Here is a 20428-nt window from a genome sequence, read left to right on the forward strand (position 1 = left end):
CAAAGTCCTGGCCCAAAGCAAGTGTGTACACCCCTGTGGTGCTGTGTATGTGCTGTTGGGTCACTGGCTGGGTACAGGGTTGGGGTGGGGATAAAGCTCTGTTGCTGGGCATGGACAGTGCAGGTACAGCGTGATAAGCAAGTTGCAAGGGGATGGTGCGCACGTAGGGGAGATGAAATCTTGGATTTATGCTGTTAACCTTTTGGTGCTTGTAGGACTGCTTGTAGGAACGTCAGTATTTCTAACTTTAGAATTCACACCTGGTTAAACGTAAATCACATTTTCATGTGCCTGTCTCTCATGCAAAGCTCCCTCTCCCCTAACCCAAATTGAAGGGTTGAAGTAAAAGAGAAGTTGCAGTGTTTTTTATAGATGTAAGGCAATGAATATTTCCTTAATCTCTTGAGGAGTGGCCAAGCTTTATCAGCTGAAGTTAGAATAAGAACAGCAACAAAAAAATGCCATGGTAGACACACATTCTGAAAACTCAAATCCAAACCGTTAATGTTCAACTAAAATGATAAGCAACCAAAAATAGTGTCAGTTTATATAGAATGGCTGTATGTAAATGCCATTATATAAAGGGCAATATCAAGCAGGCTAGAGTACGTAGAGCTAACAACAATATAGTGGCTAAAGTATCTTATTGCTGTGTTTGTTGAAAACTATGGACCTCTTCAGTAGTCATGTCTTTTTTAGCTTTCTTCCATTTTGGAAATGAAAAGCATAGGTGTGGCAAAGTTACTGCTGCAGCTGCAGACATGCCTTGACTGCAGAAATACAGGTAATTATTTTTTCATTAATACTAGTCACAGGGAGGGAAAGAAAAACGTGCTTTGTAATAATCCCTAAAGCAACTACTTTGATTTGGAAGTGGTAAGACTCCTGAAGACAAATTAACTTCCAGTAGGGGTATAATCTTGTGGACACCGTTCTTATTTCGAAACACTTCAAAAGATGATTTTGCCTGTCCCTCATAGAACTTGAAGTGTTTCTTCCTGCAGTTATCAGAGGATAACCTTCCTGAGACAGGTGATGAGTTACTAGAAACTGAAAAATGCTTTATACAATTTGTGGCAATTTTAGTGGCGTCATAGAAATGAAAAACTATTTCCTGTATTTTAAAGTTAACATTAATCTGAATAAGGCCTCTATTTCCTTGGCAATATATCGTATATTTAGACACATTCATTACTAAGGTGGACAGTTTATTGATCACGAAGACTAGAGCATTAATTGGAAAGGAAACATAGAATATAATTTAGACGTGCTGTCTTGATGGGCTGCTACTGTAAAATAGGGTTGGTCTCACAACTTTACAAGTAAGTCTATTGCCTGCCTTCAGCTTTTTCTTACATAAAATATGTCAGAGCTGATTTATCCCTGTTATAATGCCAGACAGATTGACCTGAAAAGGAAGGGGAGAAGGAACAAGGTGACTGAAAGTGTATCATGGAACAGCTAATGAGACATCTCTAGTTTAAGGTCATTAATGTTATTCCTGCATGCAGTGAAGGGCAGTGCTTCAGGGAGTCTCCAAAGTCTTCAGAAGGAAATGAATGTATGGATCCAGTTCCTTTGCTATAACTATATGGGGCACAGAAATAAAACTTGTTACAAGACACACTTGCTGACTGTGATTTATACTGTATCATTCCCAAGGTATTAATTTGGGCCCTCCTGAAGTTGCTGTAACTCATACCAGTTGTCAGTAATCTAATTCTGATAAATCAGGGTACATCCCTAACATGTGTATCTGTCGTAATTATTCTTATGCCAGTCTGGGAACTCCCAAGACAATTCTGAGAACAGGAATTTTCTGTAAACCATGGAAGCTCTCCTGTATTTTGCCTTGAACGTTTTATCTCTGCAAAGATTTCCCAATTTGTTGTCTTCCACTCTGTTACCTCACATTCAATATTGCCCTGTAGATGTGAGGAAATAAGAGCAAGTACTGATTGGATTACATTGGGTCATCAGGTTAGGTTTTAGCCTTATAACTTGTATGTTTTAGAAGAGTATGTGCTTTTGAAATACCCTCTGGGAGCATGAGCAGAATCTGCAGCTAATTGGGGGAGCAGGTGTCAGACTTTTTCATCCTACCATCTTTTACGTAACAGAACAGCACATCTCTTGTGGGGCTGCATCTCAGCTCACCTTTCAGTATTGGTGGGAAGGGATGGCGGCTGTAGCACTGTGTGACTGTTGAGGACCATCAAGCCATGATTTTAGCAGCAGTAGTGAAGATAAGCAGTGTTGTGGAGGGATGATCTTGAAATCACCCTAGATGTCTGGGACACCACAGTTAGCCTTCCCAAGCTCTGTTCTCTCCATATGTAAAATAAAATTCCACCTGCCCACCTTTACCTTACTTTGTGCTGTGAAGTTGAAGCTGTTAAGATAGCAAGAGTAGCAAGTTCTGCAAAGGGTTATTACTGTATGTATCTATGTATGCTCGCATTTTGTGCGTGTAGTTTTGTCATCCTGTGGTTCTTGTATACGTATCTACACAGGAGTTGGTTTCAGTTAAAAGAAGAACAAGTAAATTTGTCCCTTTTTCACTTATTTTTTTAGCATCAAATTGGCTCATCTTCAGTTTTCATGCTGCAATATTTTCACCTAAAAGCTGTGTTGGAATTTTTACACAATGTAAGTATATGAAGACCACAAAACACAAAAAGACACACCCAGATATACCATGTCACAGTAAGAAATCCCTTAGGTGTGTTCCAGATGGATTTCTTGAAATAAAAAGAGAATATATTTCTTGAAAAACAAGGAAAGAATTTCAAAGTCTGAATGGCAGGATATATTTGCAGTATAGACGATGTTAAAATTTTTCATCTTTTCAACCTCTAGGGGGGACTATGTTTTCAGTGAACCTGTCTGTGAAGAGTTTTCTTAATCTGCAGAAGGCAGTTCAGACTGTTGCTAATGCTATCGGAGCGACTCAAGTGAATCTTGATTTGTGCATGAGTTGTTTCTGGGGGGAAAATAGCCTGTGTCTGAAATGACTTTAGACCTCAAGGGCCAGCCTGTAATCTCTGCTCTTGCTGCAGTCTGGGGGCATTCTGCCTGCTACTGATTCACAACTGCAGAATTTGTTCTTATAAAAAATCATGTATGTAGCTGAAAAAAACAGTGTCCAGGGAGAAATGCTGAATTTATAGCTAGGGAAAATACTGTAAGAAAACTAATGATGAGGTGGATTAGTGACGTTTTGAATTGGGATTAACAAGTAAATTCTTGTGCATAACTTCCTGGCTCAGAAAAATAAATCAATCCCAGGCTGGGATTCTTCTTTATAAAACTGCTTAGGGTGAAGGGGAACAACTGAAATGTTCATGACACTTTGGACCCACAGAGACACTGTGACTCCCATAAGGCTGAATGCAGTTGCTCAGATGAGTAAGGACCACATACTGCGGGCCAAATCTTTTTCTGAAAACATTAAAATTGGTCTTTGATGCTACTACTGCTACACAGTACTATCTAGATGCCTTTTGTTTCTTTCCCTCCTTCATGTTGGCCCTGCTTTTCCCACTCTTATTCATTCCCAGCAGTATTCTACCTCACAAGGAGCAGCTAGTGTGAAGGGATGGCAGCCCTGTAATTTATGGGCTTACTATCTCTTCCATTGTGTTTACACAGCTTACGCTCAAATAAAACAGCTAGGATAGTATGGAGCTCACACATAAAATGAAAAAGATATTCTGGTGGGGGAAGGAGGGAATCAAGAGAGATCCGTCCAGATTTCGGTGTTGTAAACACATCTGTAGGGTCACCATAAAGCAGTGACTACAAAGGTCAGCATTTCAAAATGTGTCTTAAGAAAATGTTTTTGCAAGCTTTGTGGTGAAGATGGCTGGTGTGTTGTATATTGTAACATTCTGCTTAATCTCCACTATGTTATATGGAGTCATTTACAACAAAAAATGCCTGGCATAACTTACAGTACAGGAACATACAAAACCAGATTCACCAGGGTGGATGTTTATGTAATCTTCAAGAACACTCTGAAGTTCAATTCAGTAATCAAATAAAACTACGTGAGAGGCACATTTCTCAGAGACGCTACCCATCTTTGAATTTCTGAGCTTCTTTATTTTACCGAGCCCTGTTAGACAAATGGTCCCGAAAAAAAGATTTTTTTGATGATTATTTCTGTAGATCATGATATCTGCTGTTTTCATTCCCCTGCTTGCTTGTCACTGCACAAGCGCTTCCAGCTTTCTTTTCTTTTTAATCCAGGCATCCTAAAGGTGAGCAGATGGTCACCCCAGGAGCACAGGTTTCCCATTCACAGGCTGCACGGTGAAGGCAGCAACAAAAGTAAGTTTACACATACTGCCCTGACAACGACCTCTGTGCTGAACTAAACAAACTCCTTCTGCAAAGCCAGGAGCAGTTCACTCACCTTTTGAATGAAAACCTGGCACTCTTCGAGTAACCATAAAACATCGAACTGCTCAGCCCTGCTCCGGGTTTGAGGATGCGTTCTGTTACGGGGCACAGAAAACTCCACAGAGAGCCATCCTTTAGGATTTTGCTGTCAAAAAGCATCAAGTATTCCAAAGTCTCTTTGACAAAACATTTTGCACGTTTTGCATTGACTTTATTCCAGATCAGGAGTGTCCATTTTAAACAGACCCTAACAAAACCTTAAGCACAGAAGTTTTATGGCCAGTAATTAGGCCTGAAGAGGCATACATTTAACATGCTCTGACTACACAGTGTTGTCAAGATAATTCAAAAAGTTATCTTTTTTCTTGCAAGAAAATAATCTCAGAACAGGACTTGCCTTCACTGGTGCTTGGGGCATGAAACTGTGTCTCTGAGACACAGTGGGTGGGAGGTGAAAACTGCATCTGGGCCCTCTTGGCATGGGGATCTCAGAAAGACCCCAGAGAGATACAGGCAGGGGTCGGTGATCCCGTGCCGGCTTCCCCAGAGGGTCATGCCGTCCCAGATCACAGGCACCTTTCTGGGTGACGAGACGGGAGCCGGTCAGCCCTGCTCGCATCCTGCCGCGGTGCCCTCAGGGTGCTGCCTGCATCCCCCCAGTGCCGATGCTGCAACGCCTCCCTTCCCCACATCCCCCAGCCCCGCCGAGCACCGACCCCTGAGCCCTCGGGGCGGGTGGGGGACACGGACACGACGGGGACGACGACCTGAAATGCTTTCCTTACGCAGTAAAGCGCAGCTTAACCGGGCTGAAGCAACCGCCCCAAAAATATTTAAAAAAAATACAAGTACAACGGGGTCCCTTACTCCTCGACCCTGCTTGCAGGGAGGTAGGTACACGAAGCGTTGCAGGGAGGTACGTGAGGGTTACCGACGCGGTAAGGACACCCCGCGCTCCGCGGTTTCCGCGCTCCCCACGGCCGCAGCCCCGGCCGGCGGGAGAGGTGTGCGGACGCGGGAGGGGGGGTGCGGGGGGGCCGCCGGAGGGGGCGGGCGGGGCGGACGGGAGCGCCCGGGCCGGCTCCTCCCTGCGCACAAACCCGGCCGCGCCGCGGCGGGCGTGCGGAGAAGCCGCCGCCGCTCCCGCGCTACTTAAGCGGGGAGGGCGCAGCCCGGCAGCCCCGCGGGGGGATCCGGCGGCGGGGGGGGCGGGCGGGGGGGGGAAAGGCTAATCATCATCATCATCATAATCTATCTATAAGAAAACGAGAAAAGCAGAGCCGCGATGCTCCATCCGTAACCCGCAGGCGGGGGGCAGGTTGTGAATTCGCCAAACACCTGAGAAATAAAGCACGACCGAACAATTTCGAGGCGGGCGGGGAAGGGGGGCGAAAAGTTTGCCGGAGCTCAGGCGTTTCGGGGTGGGGGGGGCGGGCGCGATGCCGCCCTGGCTGCTCGGCAGCCTCTGCTGCGTGCTGGCGGCGCGGGCGGCGCTGGGCGGCGGCTCCGCGGGCGCGGAGGCGGCGGCGGAGGAGGAGGACAAGCTGATCCGGGTGCTGGTGCTGCTGCCGCAGGACGACGCGTACCTCTTCTCGCTGGGGCGGGTGCGCCCGGCCATCGAGTACGCGGTGCGGAGCCTGCGGGAGAGCGGCGCCGGCCTGCCGCCCGGCTACGCCTTCCAGCTCACCTACGAGGACTCGGCGTGCGGCAACCGCGCCCTCTTCAGCCTGGTGGACATGGTGGCCCTGCACCGCCGCCGCCCCGACCTGCTGCTGGGGCCCGTCTGCGAGTACGCGGCGGCGCCGGTGGCGCGGCTGGCCGCGCACTGGGATGTCCCGATGCTGTCGGCGGGGGCGCTGGCCGCCGGCTTCGGCGCTAAGGGCGGCGAGTACTCGCACCTCACCCGCGTCGCCCCCGCCTACGCCAAGATGGGCGAGATGCTGCTGGCCCTCTTCCGCCACCACCAGTGGAGCCGGGCCACGCTGCTCTACAGCGACAACAACGCCGAGCGCAGCTGCTACTTCGCCATGGAGGGCGTCCATGTGGTCTTCCAGGAGGAGGCCTTCCACATGGCCGTGCACAGCTTCGACGAGAGCAGCCGACACCTCGACCTCGACGACGTCGTCCGCGCCCTCCAGACCGGCGAGAGGGGTGAGTGGCGCCCGGCGGGGCGCCTCGACGGCGCTGGGTGGCGGCCGGGCTGAGGGACGGGGCGCCGGGGCGGTGGGAGCACCGGGGAGGGAGGGTCCTGCGGCGGCGGGGAGTCGTCTCCCGTCTCCGCCCGCGGGGGAGACGCTGCGGGGCTGTGCCGGCATCCCCCGGCCGGGCATCCCCCGACGGCTGGGGACCGGCTGCCCCGAGCGAGAGCGGTGCCCACGGAGGCGCGTTAGGGCTTTGCCTCCCTTGGCGGGCGGCGGGGGCTTGCCTTCGGGGACCGCGCTTTTGTGGCAGAGTAAGAAATAAGCTTTCTGCCGGCCGTCGGGGTTACTCAAAATCGCCCGCATCTGCGGAGCAGCAAATCCGTTGCTTGTTCTCGGAGATTTTTGCGGTGATTCTCTGCAAGTTCAGAGTCTGAGCAACGGTATTTTCTTCTCACCCTGCTGCGTCTTGCTTACGGGGATCCTTTTCCCCCGCTCCTGCCGTTGGAAGCCCCGTTGAGTACCTCATAAATAACAAATGCATTCAGGGAAGCGGATGTTTCGGGGGATGTGTGGATGCGAAACCCGTGAGTGTGTGCAGTAATGTTGCCGCCAACTGTTAGCAAAATACCGCAGAGATAAATGGCTTGTAAAACATCTTGGAAAGTCACCCCTGGGCCGGATGGACAGGCTCTGCCTCATGAAGTAGTAAAATGCTCAAAGTGCTTTGGGACATGCAGATTTGTCGTTAGATGTGTTTTTAAGTGAGATCTCACAGAGCAATGTGTGGATACATAGGCTTACCAAAAAGGCATTTTCTGTTAGAGGCTCTTACACCCATAGGCTTCCCCAGTAAGTTATTGCAAAAAAAAGAAAAGGTGTATTCCAGGAGTGGACGGCAGGATCAAGTTAAAGAAAGCCCATAGCAGTTTTCTGAAAGAGGCGTAGATGTGCAAAGTGCTTTGTACAATTTTTACATCCCTCATTGCAGAATGTTAAATAGCATCAAAACTGGACTGATGAAGATCATGCCGTGCGTGACCAGCACAACTGGTGTTATGGTGCCGTAGGCTGCGGACGGAGCAGCCTCGCACCGCTGATGTTGTGCTGCTGTGAAGTCTTTAACGTGCGCAGGAGCGTGTGTGAGATAACTGAGGTCTAATAGCATATGCCTCTTTAATTCTCTATTCACCAAAGCAGGTGCTTAAAATAGAGCTTTCCCAATAAGTACCATTCAGGGAAATACACTGAATGGAGAGAAAGAAATGTGTAAGTGCTAGAGGAAACCACTATGTGGGGAAAGATCCTTTTCTTTTTTAATCAGCGTAACTTGCGTGTGTATGTGTGTGTATGTGTGTGTATGTGTGTGTGTGTGTGTGTTCGGCTTCCCTGATGCTAAGAGCATAACGGCATGCTTACAGCAGGAAAAGGTGAGTGTTCACCCTTAGCGACAGGGAGCTGTGGCTGTGCTGCAGGAACGTGTCTGATGGCTAAAGACAGCCGCGCTCTTCAGCCCGTGCAGACAGTCCCCCTTGCCGCTCGCAAGAGAGGCTTACCTTCAGCCTGGGCTTAAGTGCTTTGCTGAGCTGAGACCTTTGGTCTTGCATCATTCTGTTAACTTGCAAATGACTGAACAAAAGCAGCCCTCTGTCTTACTTCTTTCCCCTCCCTTATGCCCTGTGGGGTGCCTCCCTCCATCTCCCCTCTTCACTTGTCCTCTGGCTCATGCCGCTACTGCAAAATGCAGTCAGTGGGGCCCTTCCATCTTCACTTGTGTTTTTCTGACTGTAAAGACTGACTGCAGGACTCCCTTGGCATCTTCCTTTGGGCCTGTGGGGTGATCCTTGTGCTCACGGCATCTTTCAGGTTGTTGCAGTATATAAAAGTCATATTATCATGTGAAGGATGCACCACGTGCCTTAGCTGACCAGATGAGGTCTTTGTTTCTTCTGGGGTCTCCTTGGAGGTCCCCCCAGCAGGGCAGCAGGGTTTGCGGGTGATGGGGCACTGTCCAGAGCACCTTCTAGAAACATTTTTGGTTGGTTGGTTTTCTCAGCAGTTTTTGAGGGCTCTTGTGTCACACCTGCCATGACACTGTCCTGGGCTCTGACCCTGCACCTTCTCTGTTTCCAGAGATTGCTGCTGGTGGTGGTCCCACCCGAGTGGTTGGGCTTCCTTGAGCTGCCTGAGTGGGAGTAGGCTTGACACTCTCCCAAGGATGAGAAAGAAGCTGCCTTACCAGCTGGCCGGTGGGGACCCGTGGCAGAGGCTGGCCCCATGCATTAGGTTGCTGCTGTCTGAGGGTGTGCACTGAGCTCTTGGGAGTTCGTGTTTGCCAGCATCTGCCTGTTCAGTCGCTGGAGCCGCTTCAAAAGACTCAAGTCTTAGAGCCACAACAAAATCGTGATGAAAAATATGATGATAAAAGTCTTTAATAAATTTCATTAGTAGTTCAAGCTCCCTTGTAGGCTTGGTTAGCCACGCTGCAGACTTAATGCTATACGTATGGTATGTTTACCATAATGGTCGCAAACCCAGGACTATGCTTAAATGCATTCTGCATAGGCACGTAGTCCAAGGGATGCATGTAGTAAAGGGAAAGCTTACTCCTTTAACTGGAATTAAACTCCTGAGTATTTGCAGGATGAGTCAATAATCCTAGTCAATAAATTCAGAATATTAGAGTTAGAATTACTGTGGTCTGCATGTATTATACTGAAGGGAGAACATTTTATATGTGTTTGCACGTACACATTTGTATGCACACAATAGTAAGGTACAGATGCAGATTAAATACACATAATTTACATTTTTGGAAGATTGCAGAGACATGTCCATAGCTTATTTGCTTCAAAATCTTGAAATATGTAATCTTTGTTCTCCTGCTGGGTTAAAAACCACATCCAAATAGTTACTATTACTTCCCTTACGTTCCTTTAGAGGCTTGCAAAAGATGATTTAATGTATTTTAAAGTAGGGTTTTTTCCCCCACTCTTTTTTTTATTACTTTTGCTCAAGGTCTTTTAGTGGTGTTGTGGGAGTCTCTTTGATTCCATCTACAGATTATGATTTCATGATAGATGTGAATTATAAGGGTGAAGTCAAGGGAGAATTGGGAGGACAGCAAGGAAACGTTTCAAAAGGAAATCTCTCACCTATCCTGAAATTAGGAACAGTGAGACAAACTTGTTCCTGATGTGCATCTGGAAAAGATTTGATCCAAATTTTATTGTGAGAAATTTTTCTTTCTTCTTCTTTTCCTTCATGCTAATCTACTTCACAATGGTAGTGAAATATGTCTTGCTCTGTTGCTCTGGAAATTATTATATTACTCTGCTATAATCAGTAAGACAGAGCTTTGCATGGTATAACTCTCCTGAAGCGTGGGGATGTACCGAACGTGACTCACCCCGGCAGCGCATCTGGAGCTTTATGCCTGTGATGGCATCCAACCAGAAAAGTGATGGGAAAAGATTCATTGTGTGTAAAAAAGATTTGGCCTGTTTGGCCTTTTCATTTCTTATAATAGCAAACACTTCTACCCAGAAAAGCTGAATGTGGTTTTGATTCAGTTTTATTGTTGTGGTGAAAATATTTGCGTACATTGTTGTAGCTTTTGAGCCCTGCCATGCGTGACGGCGTTCTTGGAAACGTGCGTGCAGTTGGTTTAAAATCATTGTCCCAACAGGATCTCTTACGACTTTTGCTGTAGGATATAGCCCCGAAGCACGCACTGGTACAATACTTCGCTGCTCGCTCTGATGTCAGTAGTTTCATACCCATAGTCTTGTGAACCTGTATAAAAGTTTATAGTGTTAACATGCTCAGTGTGGGAGGTGTCTCCCCATTGCTGAAGGCCTCGCCTGAGTTTCTGCTTTCCCTTTGCAGAGGGAAGGGGTAGCAAGGGGAGTAGTCCCCCCTGCCCAGCAGGTTGGGGAAGAGACCTCTCAACCATGGTTGTCAGAGCGTGGATCATGGTGCCCACATGGAGCACACCTTGGGTTTGTAGGTCCTGCTGTAGCAGCAGAGCCCCTGCTTAGCTCTTGGTCTGTGATAAATGAGGCTCTCTGGCATTTAATCTTGCAACTACTTTTAATCTTCACCCTCAGAAAGTGGCACTTGCTTGTCCCATTTCTGAATATTAAGCATGTCATCAAAGGTCATTGCCTAAGCTTATTGTATAGTCTCTGGAGAGAAGGTCACATTCTGGGCAGATTCATACCACTGTCCTTAGACAACTGCAGAGATGCTGCTCTCCATTAACTGTGGAGAGGCAACAAATTCTAGACCAGATACCTAAATTTTAGAGAGGTGAGGTGTAGGCAAGATGAATCTACATCTAACTGTTCAATGGAGTGGAAATGAAAATGGTAATGTCATTGTATCACCTTAATTCTTCAGGTTGTCTTCTATCCACTTAGAAGTAACAACGGAGGCTTGTGGTTGCAATTGACTCTACGAATATATGCAGTTGAAGAAATTTGAAGCCAGAACTTATCACATGTTGCAGGGGTAAAAATCTTAGATCACACACCGGCTCTGTTTAATTATTTTCAGAGGAGCCAAGGAAGGAGGAATCCTCTCTGTGTTGGGTACTTGTCTTCTGTCAGCTGTTTGGGAAATCAGCTTTGTTTGCCATCTGTGTTGTCATGTTTGTTGCAACACTGGGAGGACAGCTGGGGTCACTGTCTCTGGCAGCGTTCATGCTTAACAGTCTGTTCCCTGAAGTTCTTGAACTGCTTATCTGTGTTTCTCATTTTCTTCCACCAGTTGTAATCATGTGTGCCAGCGGTGACACAATCAGGAACATCATGCTGGCTGCTCATCGGCAAGGAATGACCAACGGGGACTACGCTTTTTTCAATATTGAACTCTTCAATAGCTCATCATATGGTAATGTTTTTCCTGCCCAAGTATGCTGCAAAGTCTTCTGTAAGCCTGGTAATATTTTTAGATTTGTTAGCCTCAAAATATGCAGCACTCAGTCCCAGAATACACCACTGTCTCTCCTCGTTGTTGTAGTTAACTTCCACCTGGGCTATGGTATCGCAGGAAATAGAACAGATCTCACAGCTATAGTTGCCACTGGGTGGATCACAAGCTCCCAAATACACTACAGGCATTATTTAGTTACTTGTAGGGGAAAGCAGCACCAGATGGAGACATTGGTTATAGCAGCCTGGTGTGAGTGCCCCATGCTGCAGTGTGTGCTCAGCTGTAGCTGGCTTGCACCATCCCCAGCCTCGTGACTGCCAAATCTCAGGGCGGGGGTATTCCTAGCTGGAAGGAGGCACTAGCAATTGCCAGTGCCATGGGCAGCTGCAGGGCCTGGGTCTCCAGAAGTCATCTCTGTGCTGCAGGATCCACAAGTCTAATTTGTTTCAGCTTTTGATCAGAAAGTGCACCTGCAAAAATTATGCAGCAGCGTTATGTTGAAGGGAAAGCAGTGGGTGGGACATGGACAGTCCAAATTTACTAGAGCAGGGTGGATAAAAGTGGCTAATTCCACCCCTGAGTAAAAAGGATCGGATTTGTCAAATTAAAACATGACTTTAAAATGTAAATTAAATAAATTTGCTTTTTGAAATATACTTACATTCAGTTACATTTGATATTATGGCAGTTCATGGCAAGGACTAAACTTGCTCTCAGCTGCTACAGCTATCTCAGTTAAACTCAAAGTAATACTGGAACAATGCGTTTGCTGAGTTTTAAACATCAGATGGCTGAAGCTAAGGCAAGTTCATGCCTGTGGACTAGGTTTTGTTGAAGTGTCAACATGGCTTTTGAAAGGAGCAGCCTCTTTTGCAGGTGCAGAGAAAATAATTTCCCCCCTGCAGGCTGCCTTAACTAATCCAGTACAATAACAAATTCATTTCAAATTGAAAACCAAGTGGGAGTTGAGAGAAGGAAAACTTGTTTTTTTTCTTTCTTTCAAGCCTCAAAAAGCTGACCAACAAGAACAACTGAATTAACAAAAGGATGATGTATTTTGTTTCATAAATCAGTTATTTGTAAGTTTAATTCTTTTGCATAAACTTTGTTATCCATCTACCACCTCTGAGATTATTTCACAGTAAACAGTGCTGTTTGTTGAAAAGCTCTATAATGAATGTATGTAGCTGTTTAAATTCAGAGATACAGATGTGTACAGGAGTACGTATACTGCTACATGTATTGTCTAGGTTAGCTGAAGAAGTGCCAAATTTTGCCAGGTAATAAGGAAGTAACATAAATAACTAAAAGATAAAGTTGCAGAACAAGATCAAAGCCAATGCTTTGAATCCAGGTTTTCTTTTTGTTGAGTTGAATTTGGAGTGACTGTATCCCTTGTGGCGTAAGCAAAACCGTTTGGCATTGCAGCCTCAATCAGGACCAGAGCAAAAAGCTGAAGGTCTACCCATATAAGCAGTCACAAAACCCTGAAGTTTTGGCTCTTTGTAGACCCTGGGAGCTTTGCAGCCTTGACTTTACTAGAAACCACTGGTTGAATAGCCCCTCTGGCTGGGATGGTGACTTGTTACCACTGCTCTACTGCTGCATTTCATCTCACAGTCTAGAAATGCATCAGAAGTGATTCATCTGGCCATAGGTATGAGCCTGTGTGTGAGCTGGGATCACTTCGGAGTCACAGGAGAGAAGTTGGTGCCCCTGGACAGCAATTCACCTTATCCTTGGGTGTCCGCAGTGACTCAGATGAATCATCCCCTACAACTGACGGTTTCCTTGCCTTGGCTGAAATGAGCACTGGGTGACTACCTGAGAAGCACTGAAGCTGGCTGGGACAGATGGTACCCAAAGTTCCCCTTGAGCAGGGGATGCTCACGTAAGAGCAGCTGGAGGAGGTGGGCTGCTGCATTTTGGAGTGGTTTTCCTTTCCAGGATGGTATTTGCTAGGAGGTAGGGGTGGTTGCAGGAGGCAGTGTTGCAATCCCCAGGCTCAGCACCCTTCCCCAGGAGGGACCCTGGCGTCACAGCTGATGTGGGATGGGTGTCCCCAGTGATACAGCCCCCAGTAGACAAACACTTTCTTCAGGTGTGTAGAGGGTAGCGCTGTTCCATGCTGGCGTGGTACTTTCGTGCAGCACGGTGATGGGGGCAATACCTGTTTGCCCCGTGGTCATGTGGGAGCCTCAGCACTATCCTCCTTTGCATCACAGGTGGTCCAATCCTGTAGTTTTTCCAAGGGATTAATGAAAACTGTCTGTCTTCTGATGTAGTGTAGTTAGGATGTGGCATTTCCTGACATTTCTAAGTAATAATTCTTTTAAACCAATTTTTCTGCTTCTTTGTGGATGTGTTTCGAATGAAGAGTGACATGACTGTGCATCAAAAGTTGACTTGTCTGCAGATGGTCATTACATGTGGAAAGCAAGCATAAAAGAGAAATATAAAGAAATTCCCCCAAAATTCCTTGTTCCCAGTGCCTGGAGATACTAGAGTGGGTGTGATTGGCAAATTGGCACTTTGCCTTTAAGTCCAGATGACCACATTGCAGTTTGTTGTTGCCCTCTGTTCTGAATATTTTTAATTTTTCAGAAGAGCAGGCATATTAAATGTCAAGGCTGCAATAATTGCACATAAGTACTGTGGCAAGACGACCTCCTGCAAAATAATCCATGAAGGAATTTAAATATGTGAATTATTCTAGGAACGCTGTTATGCAAGTGTACCTTCCCTGCTCCCAGTGTCAGGATTTTTAAAAATAAATGTGTGTAGCATCCAGGGCAGAAACTTACATTCTTCCAACACTACCATTTTTTGGTCTATAATCTCACTCTTTTTAGCCAACCCCATTTGTAAATGCAAAGCTATAGCAAAGCCCTCCATTCTGTAGTGTCTGCCTTACTTCTTGAATGCTGCACCTCTCTTTGCGGCAGAGGTTTTTCAGTTCTGAGGCTCCAGCAGGCCTTGTACCCTCTTGTGGGGAAACTAGCAAGACATGCTAGCTTACAATTGCCAGATGTGCATTTCTGTTTTTTCAAAAGAAATAACAAGGACAGGATGCAGGTACTGAAGGGAAGAGTGCTACCTCTGAGGGCAAAACCAGATGGTGGGCTGTTAGTTGCTCTCCATTGTTTCCATCAGGTCTGATGAATAGGGTCCTGGCATAAGTAATTTGACTGGTTAAACTTTGTATTGGGAAAGAAATTCCTAAACCAAGGCGTCTAGATCTTCTTCCTAAGAGAATGAAATCACTTCAAAAAAAGAAAAAAAAAAGAAAAAAGGAAAAAGAAAATAAATTAAGAATTAGCAAGGTTCATGGTGTTTATAAAGATTACAGTCCTAGCTGGTGCTGAGCTGTGGTAAATAAGGCTTTCCCGGGGCAAAAAAAGAGAGGTAAAAGGACCCAGGTACTCCTGTGCCTCCTGCCCTGTGCTGGGAGTGACAGGAGCTGCCCTGGAGTCAAAAGCAGCAGGAGGAAAGATTTGTGCTCTGGAGAAGTGCAGTTCCTTCCCCTGTGCTCTCTGAGGAAGCAGAGCAATTCTCCAGTTACATTTATGGTCAAAAAAAAGTCCCAGCAGCAGTGCTGAGGTACTGGGAGGACAAAACACAGGCTCTGTATTCACCTGATTTGAGGGGACTGAGGTGGTCTGTCCATGAATTTGCTCTTGCAGGCATGCAATGCAGCAGGTAGTGCTGTGCAAGGAGCACCATGGGTTTGATACCTGGACTCCACCTTCATTAGCATCTCCACTGCCAAACCACGTGCTTCTCTTGGTCCAAATGACACCATGGTCCTTGACCTGAGCAAAGCAGCCACATCCTCTCTCGTCTCAGGGTCCAATGTGCATCTGGGTCACCCTTGGGAGTTTAGCATTAGTGTTCATCTTGGCTCATTTAGCCATCATGGGGTTTGTTGCTGTTGTTTGAAAAATAAAATGACTGTCCAGCTTTTAATTATTTGTAAGCATTTTAAGGCACACTGCTTAGGGCTACCATTGTTCCCTCTAGGACTGTTACTTGTAATTTACGTAGAATAGCACAAAACTTGCTCCAGGGCAGTGTGAACCTTTCCACTAATCTCTTGAAGCTTTGGATCAGGGTCTCAACACCTGCTAAGGTCAGGCCCTGTTAGGCAGTAGAACTTCTCTGCTAATTAACAACCAGTTTGTTCAGCTTTTTAAAAATCTGATTACTTTACTGGTGGTCTTGAGTGTCATGGTTTAACCCCAGCCAGCAGCTGAGCACCACACAGCTGCTCACTCACTCCTCCCCAGTGGAATGGGGCAGAGAATCGGAAAAGTGGGAAAACTTGTTGGTAGAGATAAAGACAGTTCAATAGATAAAGCAAAAGCTGCACATGAAAACAAAGCAAAATAAGGAATTCATCATTCCTTCCCATCAGCAGGCAGATATTCAGCCATCTCCAGGAAAGCAGGGCTCCATCACATGTAACATTTACTTGGGAAGACAAATGCCATCACTCCAAACGTCCCCCCCCTTCCTTCTTCTTCCCCCAGCTTTATATACTAAGCATGACATCATATGGTATGGAGCATCCCTTGGGTCAGCTGGGGTCAGCTGTCCCACCTGTGTCCCCTCCCAGCTTCTTGTGCACCCCCAGCTTGCTCACTGGTGGCGTGGTGTGAGGAGCAGAAAAGACCTTGACTCTGTGTAAGCACTGCTCAGCAATAACTACATCATCTCTGTATTATCAACACTGTTTTCAGCACAAATCCAAAACATACCCCCATACTAGATACTGTGAAGAAAATTAACTCTAACCCAGCCAAAACCAGCACACCGAGTTAAATTGTTCCCCTACTGTGATACAAAACATGTGTGAAATCAGCATAGGTGCAGGATCCCATTTTATTTCTAAGTGTTTCTTTTCCACTAAGATTAGGCTGGTCTGATCATAACTGCACACGTGGTTTTCTCCTTGACCGCAGTGGGAGACCTGTGGGAGAAGTAACTGCACCAACTGCCTCCTATTCGGGGTGATGATCATACTATTGACTTTATCGGTGCCTTTCCAACTGTCCAGGAGTGTCGCCGGTGGGGTGATGTGTAACAAAAATGTTGTGGTCAAATCCTTCCTCATTTGTTCTAACTTAAATATCGCTGTGTTCAAGATCTGGCACTTTTTTTTTGCTCTGAGATGTCTTCTCATGCTTAGACTTCACTCCACCCTTTAAAAATAAGCAAGCACAGCATGGGAGTAAAGTTGCCCTTCTGTTTGCACATTCACTTCCCACCAGCCATTCCTCCCTGCCCAGTTCGCTGCACATCTTGGAGCAGGTTCAGTTTTCCCTGTACTCTGCCATCTCCCCAGGGTGCGGGAGAGGGAACTTCTGGGTGGGAAAAGGAAGGCAATCCTGTAATGGTACCTAATTTGGCATTGGAAATATGCTTGCTTTCCCCTTAGGCAATGGCTCATGGAGAAGAGGAGACAAACATGACCTTGAAGCCAAGAAGGCATACTCGTACCTCCAGACCGTCACTCTGCTGAGGACCGTGAAGCCTGAGTTCGAGAAGTTTTCCCTGGAGGTGAAAAGTTCTGTTCAGAAGCAAGGTCTGCATGAGGATGACTACGTAAGTACTTGATGACAGGCATCAGGTCTTAATATCTTCAAAAACTTGCTCCTAGTTAAAGCAAAGTAGCAGTGAGACCTTATCAGGACCGCATCACCTTGGTTCAGTTGTAAAATCGCACTGTTGCTTATATAATCTCTTTTTTTTTGTGTGTGTGGATAATTCAGATAGTCAGAATAGACTTGGTCTAAGTGCACTAAGTCTGTTCACCATCATCCATGACCAGTTGTCCTGTGTTCATCAGCAGGAAGGTTGCGGAAAGGGAGATTGCCAGGTCTCTCTCCCTCTCACACCAATCACTTGTCTTTTTTTAACAGGAAAAGAACTATATTCTTTTTTGTTTTCTCCCAGTGATTTTTTTTTTTTTTTGTAGAATCAGATCTCAGAAAATTACGCTCTCTGTATTGCATCTGATGAAGTTTTTCTTGATGTGAATGAGTGGTCATATTTCCCAACTAAGCATATTTAGGCTGTTGCTGTTGTTTATTTTAAACTGTCTAAAATATCAGTATAGTCCTTGTCAGTTGTTTTAAGCCTAGGGGAGTGCCACTGTCCTCCAGAGATGGATGTGGGAAAGTATGTAGTTTTTTAATCTCCAAATGTAGGAGGAAGATGCCTCTGAAAATTGCTTTTGAGCTACTGCTAAGCTAGTTCGTTAGGCATTTTCATAGAAAAGTCTTCTGTGAAAGCAAGAATGTATAGCACATACCTATAGGGATTTCTGCATGCTGATACAAGTACTTCCCAGACAGTCAGCCTTCCCCATGATGGGGAGTAAATTTTTCAAGTACTCTTATAAAGAAAAGAGGCTTGAAGAGAGTTTGTTCAGTCTTTAGCTGTAGGAAATGAGACCTAGAAATTGATGCCTGAAACTCAAGAAAGCAACCCAAAACCCTCATTTGCCAGCTCCCACTTAGGCATCTACCTCATCTCTTTGCTTTAAGCATTGTGTCCCTCACAGGTGGAGGCATCATCTTTAGTCTGAAGCACAAACTGATGAACTTGAATGTTAATAAATGACCTTTCCTGCAGTTTATTGTATAACCTCAGCTGTTGTCAGAAAACGTGTGCTTCTTAGAACTTGAATATATTTTATTTAAATATTTTGCTTAAAATGTTAAGTTTGAATCACATCAGTGGCTTATATTTTTCCTGTGAAACTTTCACAGTCTAGGCAGGCAGAAGTGGTCTTTTGTTGGCATTCTTTGCCTTGGGTTAGTGGAGAAACCCCAACTGCCGAGTTCAAGGTGCTACTCTCTGAAGAACCTGCTAAATGAGTTTTGAAGAAGGCATGGGATTACAGTTTTTTTCTGTTCCTCCCTTTTGCCTCTAAGGGCCCTTTTTGCAGGTGTCACTTAGCAAGCTACGTACCTTGAAAATCTGCCATGGCTTATGGTTGTGGTTGGTGAGAAATCTGATTTTGTATATTAAAGATCCAGGCATCCACAGTTTTGTGGCTCTTCTAGTCTGGGCAGTGTGACTTTTCCCCAGATGAGAAAAATGCTAAACTGCCAAGAGCTCAGGATGCTCTCTGTGGGTGGTTTGGAGGCAGGCAAGGGGGTGCTTTGCTGTTCTTCAGTATGGGGACTCACTGCAAACCCCATGAAGTTCAGCGTTGATAGACACTGGATAGATGCAAGCCCTGTTATGGTCAGGCAGAAGAGGACCCATGAGAGAGCAAATCCCTCCCGTGCCAGCAGGGGGAAAAGGTTTTGCAGGCTAATGTGCTTGTTAGAGAGACTACTTGCACAGCTGCATACCCACTGCCAGAAGTCCTCTTTTCTCTTTCCTCACTCCATGGTTGCTTGTGCCGTCAGTCTTCCATGCTGACAGTGCTCCTGGCTGTCCCAGGGCAGCTGCACAGGTGCCTGGCTCCCTACCACCTCGTCCTTTACCACATTCTGCCTGGCTCTGAGGGCTGCCTCTCCCTATATTCCATTCCCACCTGTCATTCAGAGCTTTTCATCTTGCTCCCTCACCCAAAAAGGTCAGCCTTTGCTAGGGCCAGACAGTGGCATGGGGCCCCTCCTGCTGCTACTGCTGCCTCTCTTCCCGCTCTTCCTTTCCCACCTGGTTTTCTGCACCCTTCCTAATCTCCCTACGTACACCTACTACAGCTTTCTGACATCTGAAACATCAATGCTTGACTCACGGGAAGCTCGTGGTGGAGGCCGTAGGGATGTGGGGTTCCCTGTGGAGGAGCTACAGATCATGACTATGGGGAAAGGAGGTTTGGTTTCAAATGCAGTGTTCTGATATTACATGGATGCTTAACTTATACAGACCTCAGCAGACCCCCCCCCCCCCCCATCTGCTTTCTCACAGCCTGCTAACCCAAGGGGATAATAAAACATCTTTAAGAGGGGTAGTCTCGGGTTGAGCATAGCAAAAAACATTAGCTGCTTTACTTCATTGACAGTGTGTGAATTTTAAGTGTCTATCTAGTTTGCTTTTCATCATTTATGATGAATTTTACATTTCCCCACTTTGGACAGTGGGAAAGAGATGTTTCATGTTCCCTTAACTGGTTGTCCTGCTGCCGTGTTCAGAGGAGAAACATTTTGGGGCAGCCTTCAGGCTTAAGAAAAAAAATCAACAATGGAGAAAAGTAAAAAGCCAAACTGAGGGCCACTTCCTTCCTCTCTGAAAGATATGTGGGTAGTGGACACCTCATTAACGGTGCTTCTTTTGACAGCATGGGAAGAAAGTGGCAATTTTGGCCTGGGCATGCACTAAGCAAGGCTGTGTCATCCAAGGGAAGCTTGGGAGGGAGAGGTCCTTCAGCTGAGTGGGTGGGAAGTGACAGAGGTGGATTTTTCTCTGGATTCTGCTCCTGAAAACAGAAACTCTGGGGAAAGATAGTCGGTGGTGCAGTCCATCTCAAGTCCTATCTACGGGTGTTGAAATATAATGCTCATCCCTTTCTGCTGTGTCCCAAGAGGATTAACTCAGGGAGGTTTGGATTTGAAGCATTCAGTTTTCTGCTTCTCTGTGTGGATTTTTTCAGTGTCATGGGAAAATGGGGCCCCAGGTCCATGGTCTAAATTATCTCTCAGTGACCCTAACTCAAATAAAAGTCATTAGCGCTGCCATTTTGTCCTGGCCTCTTGCCAGCACTAATCCCAAAGGCATTATTATCTACCAAGAAAGAATACCATAAAAATGGAAAATAAGCAGATGACAGAAGGAAAGATAAGGTAGACAGAAAGGGCAAAGTCCTAAAGCAGCAGCTGTCCAGTTGCCAGATGGAGAACACATATGGCCCTTGGAGGAGTAACAGGTCAAAGAGCATTGGCCATCTTCATCTCCAGCTGTGAAATCACACAGAAAAGAGAAAAATATGTTCT

General features: G+C 46.2%; 1 protein-coding gene across 1 annotated transcript in view; it reads left to right on the forward strand.

Annotated features, from left to right (window-relative positions):
• The first annotated feature begins 5843 nt into the window (after positions 1–5843).
• NPR3 (natriuretic peptide receptor 3) overlaps positions 5844–20428 on the forward strand; it is a 48612-nt gene continuing 34027 nt past the window's right edge. The window contains exons 1-3 of the mRNA XM_074813012.1: positions 5844–6555; positions 11313–11435; positions 16915–17081. Coding sequence (XP_074669113.1) covers positions 5844–6555; positions 11313–11435; positions 16915–17081 — 1002 coding nt within the window. The remainder of the gene's footprint in view (positions 6556–11312; positions 11436–16914; positions 17082–20428) is intronic.

Source organism: Strix aluco, chromosome Z (assembly GCF_031877795.1).
Source record: "Strix aluco isolate bStrAlu1 chromosome Z, bStrAlu1.hap1, whole genome shotgun sequence".
Taxonomy (NCBI): Eukaryota; Metazoa; Chordata; class Aves; order Strigiformes; family Strigidae; genus Strix; species Strix aluco.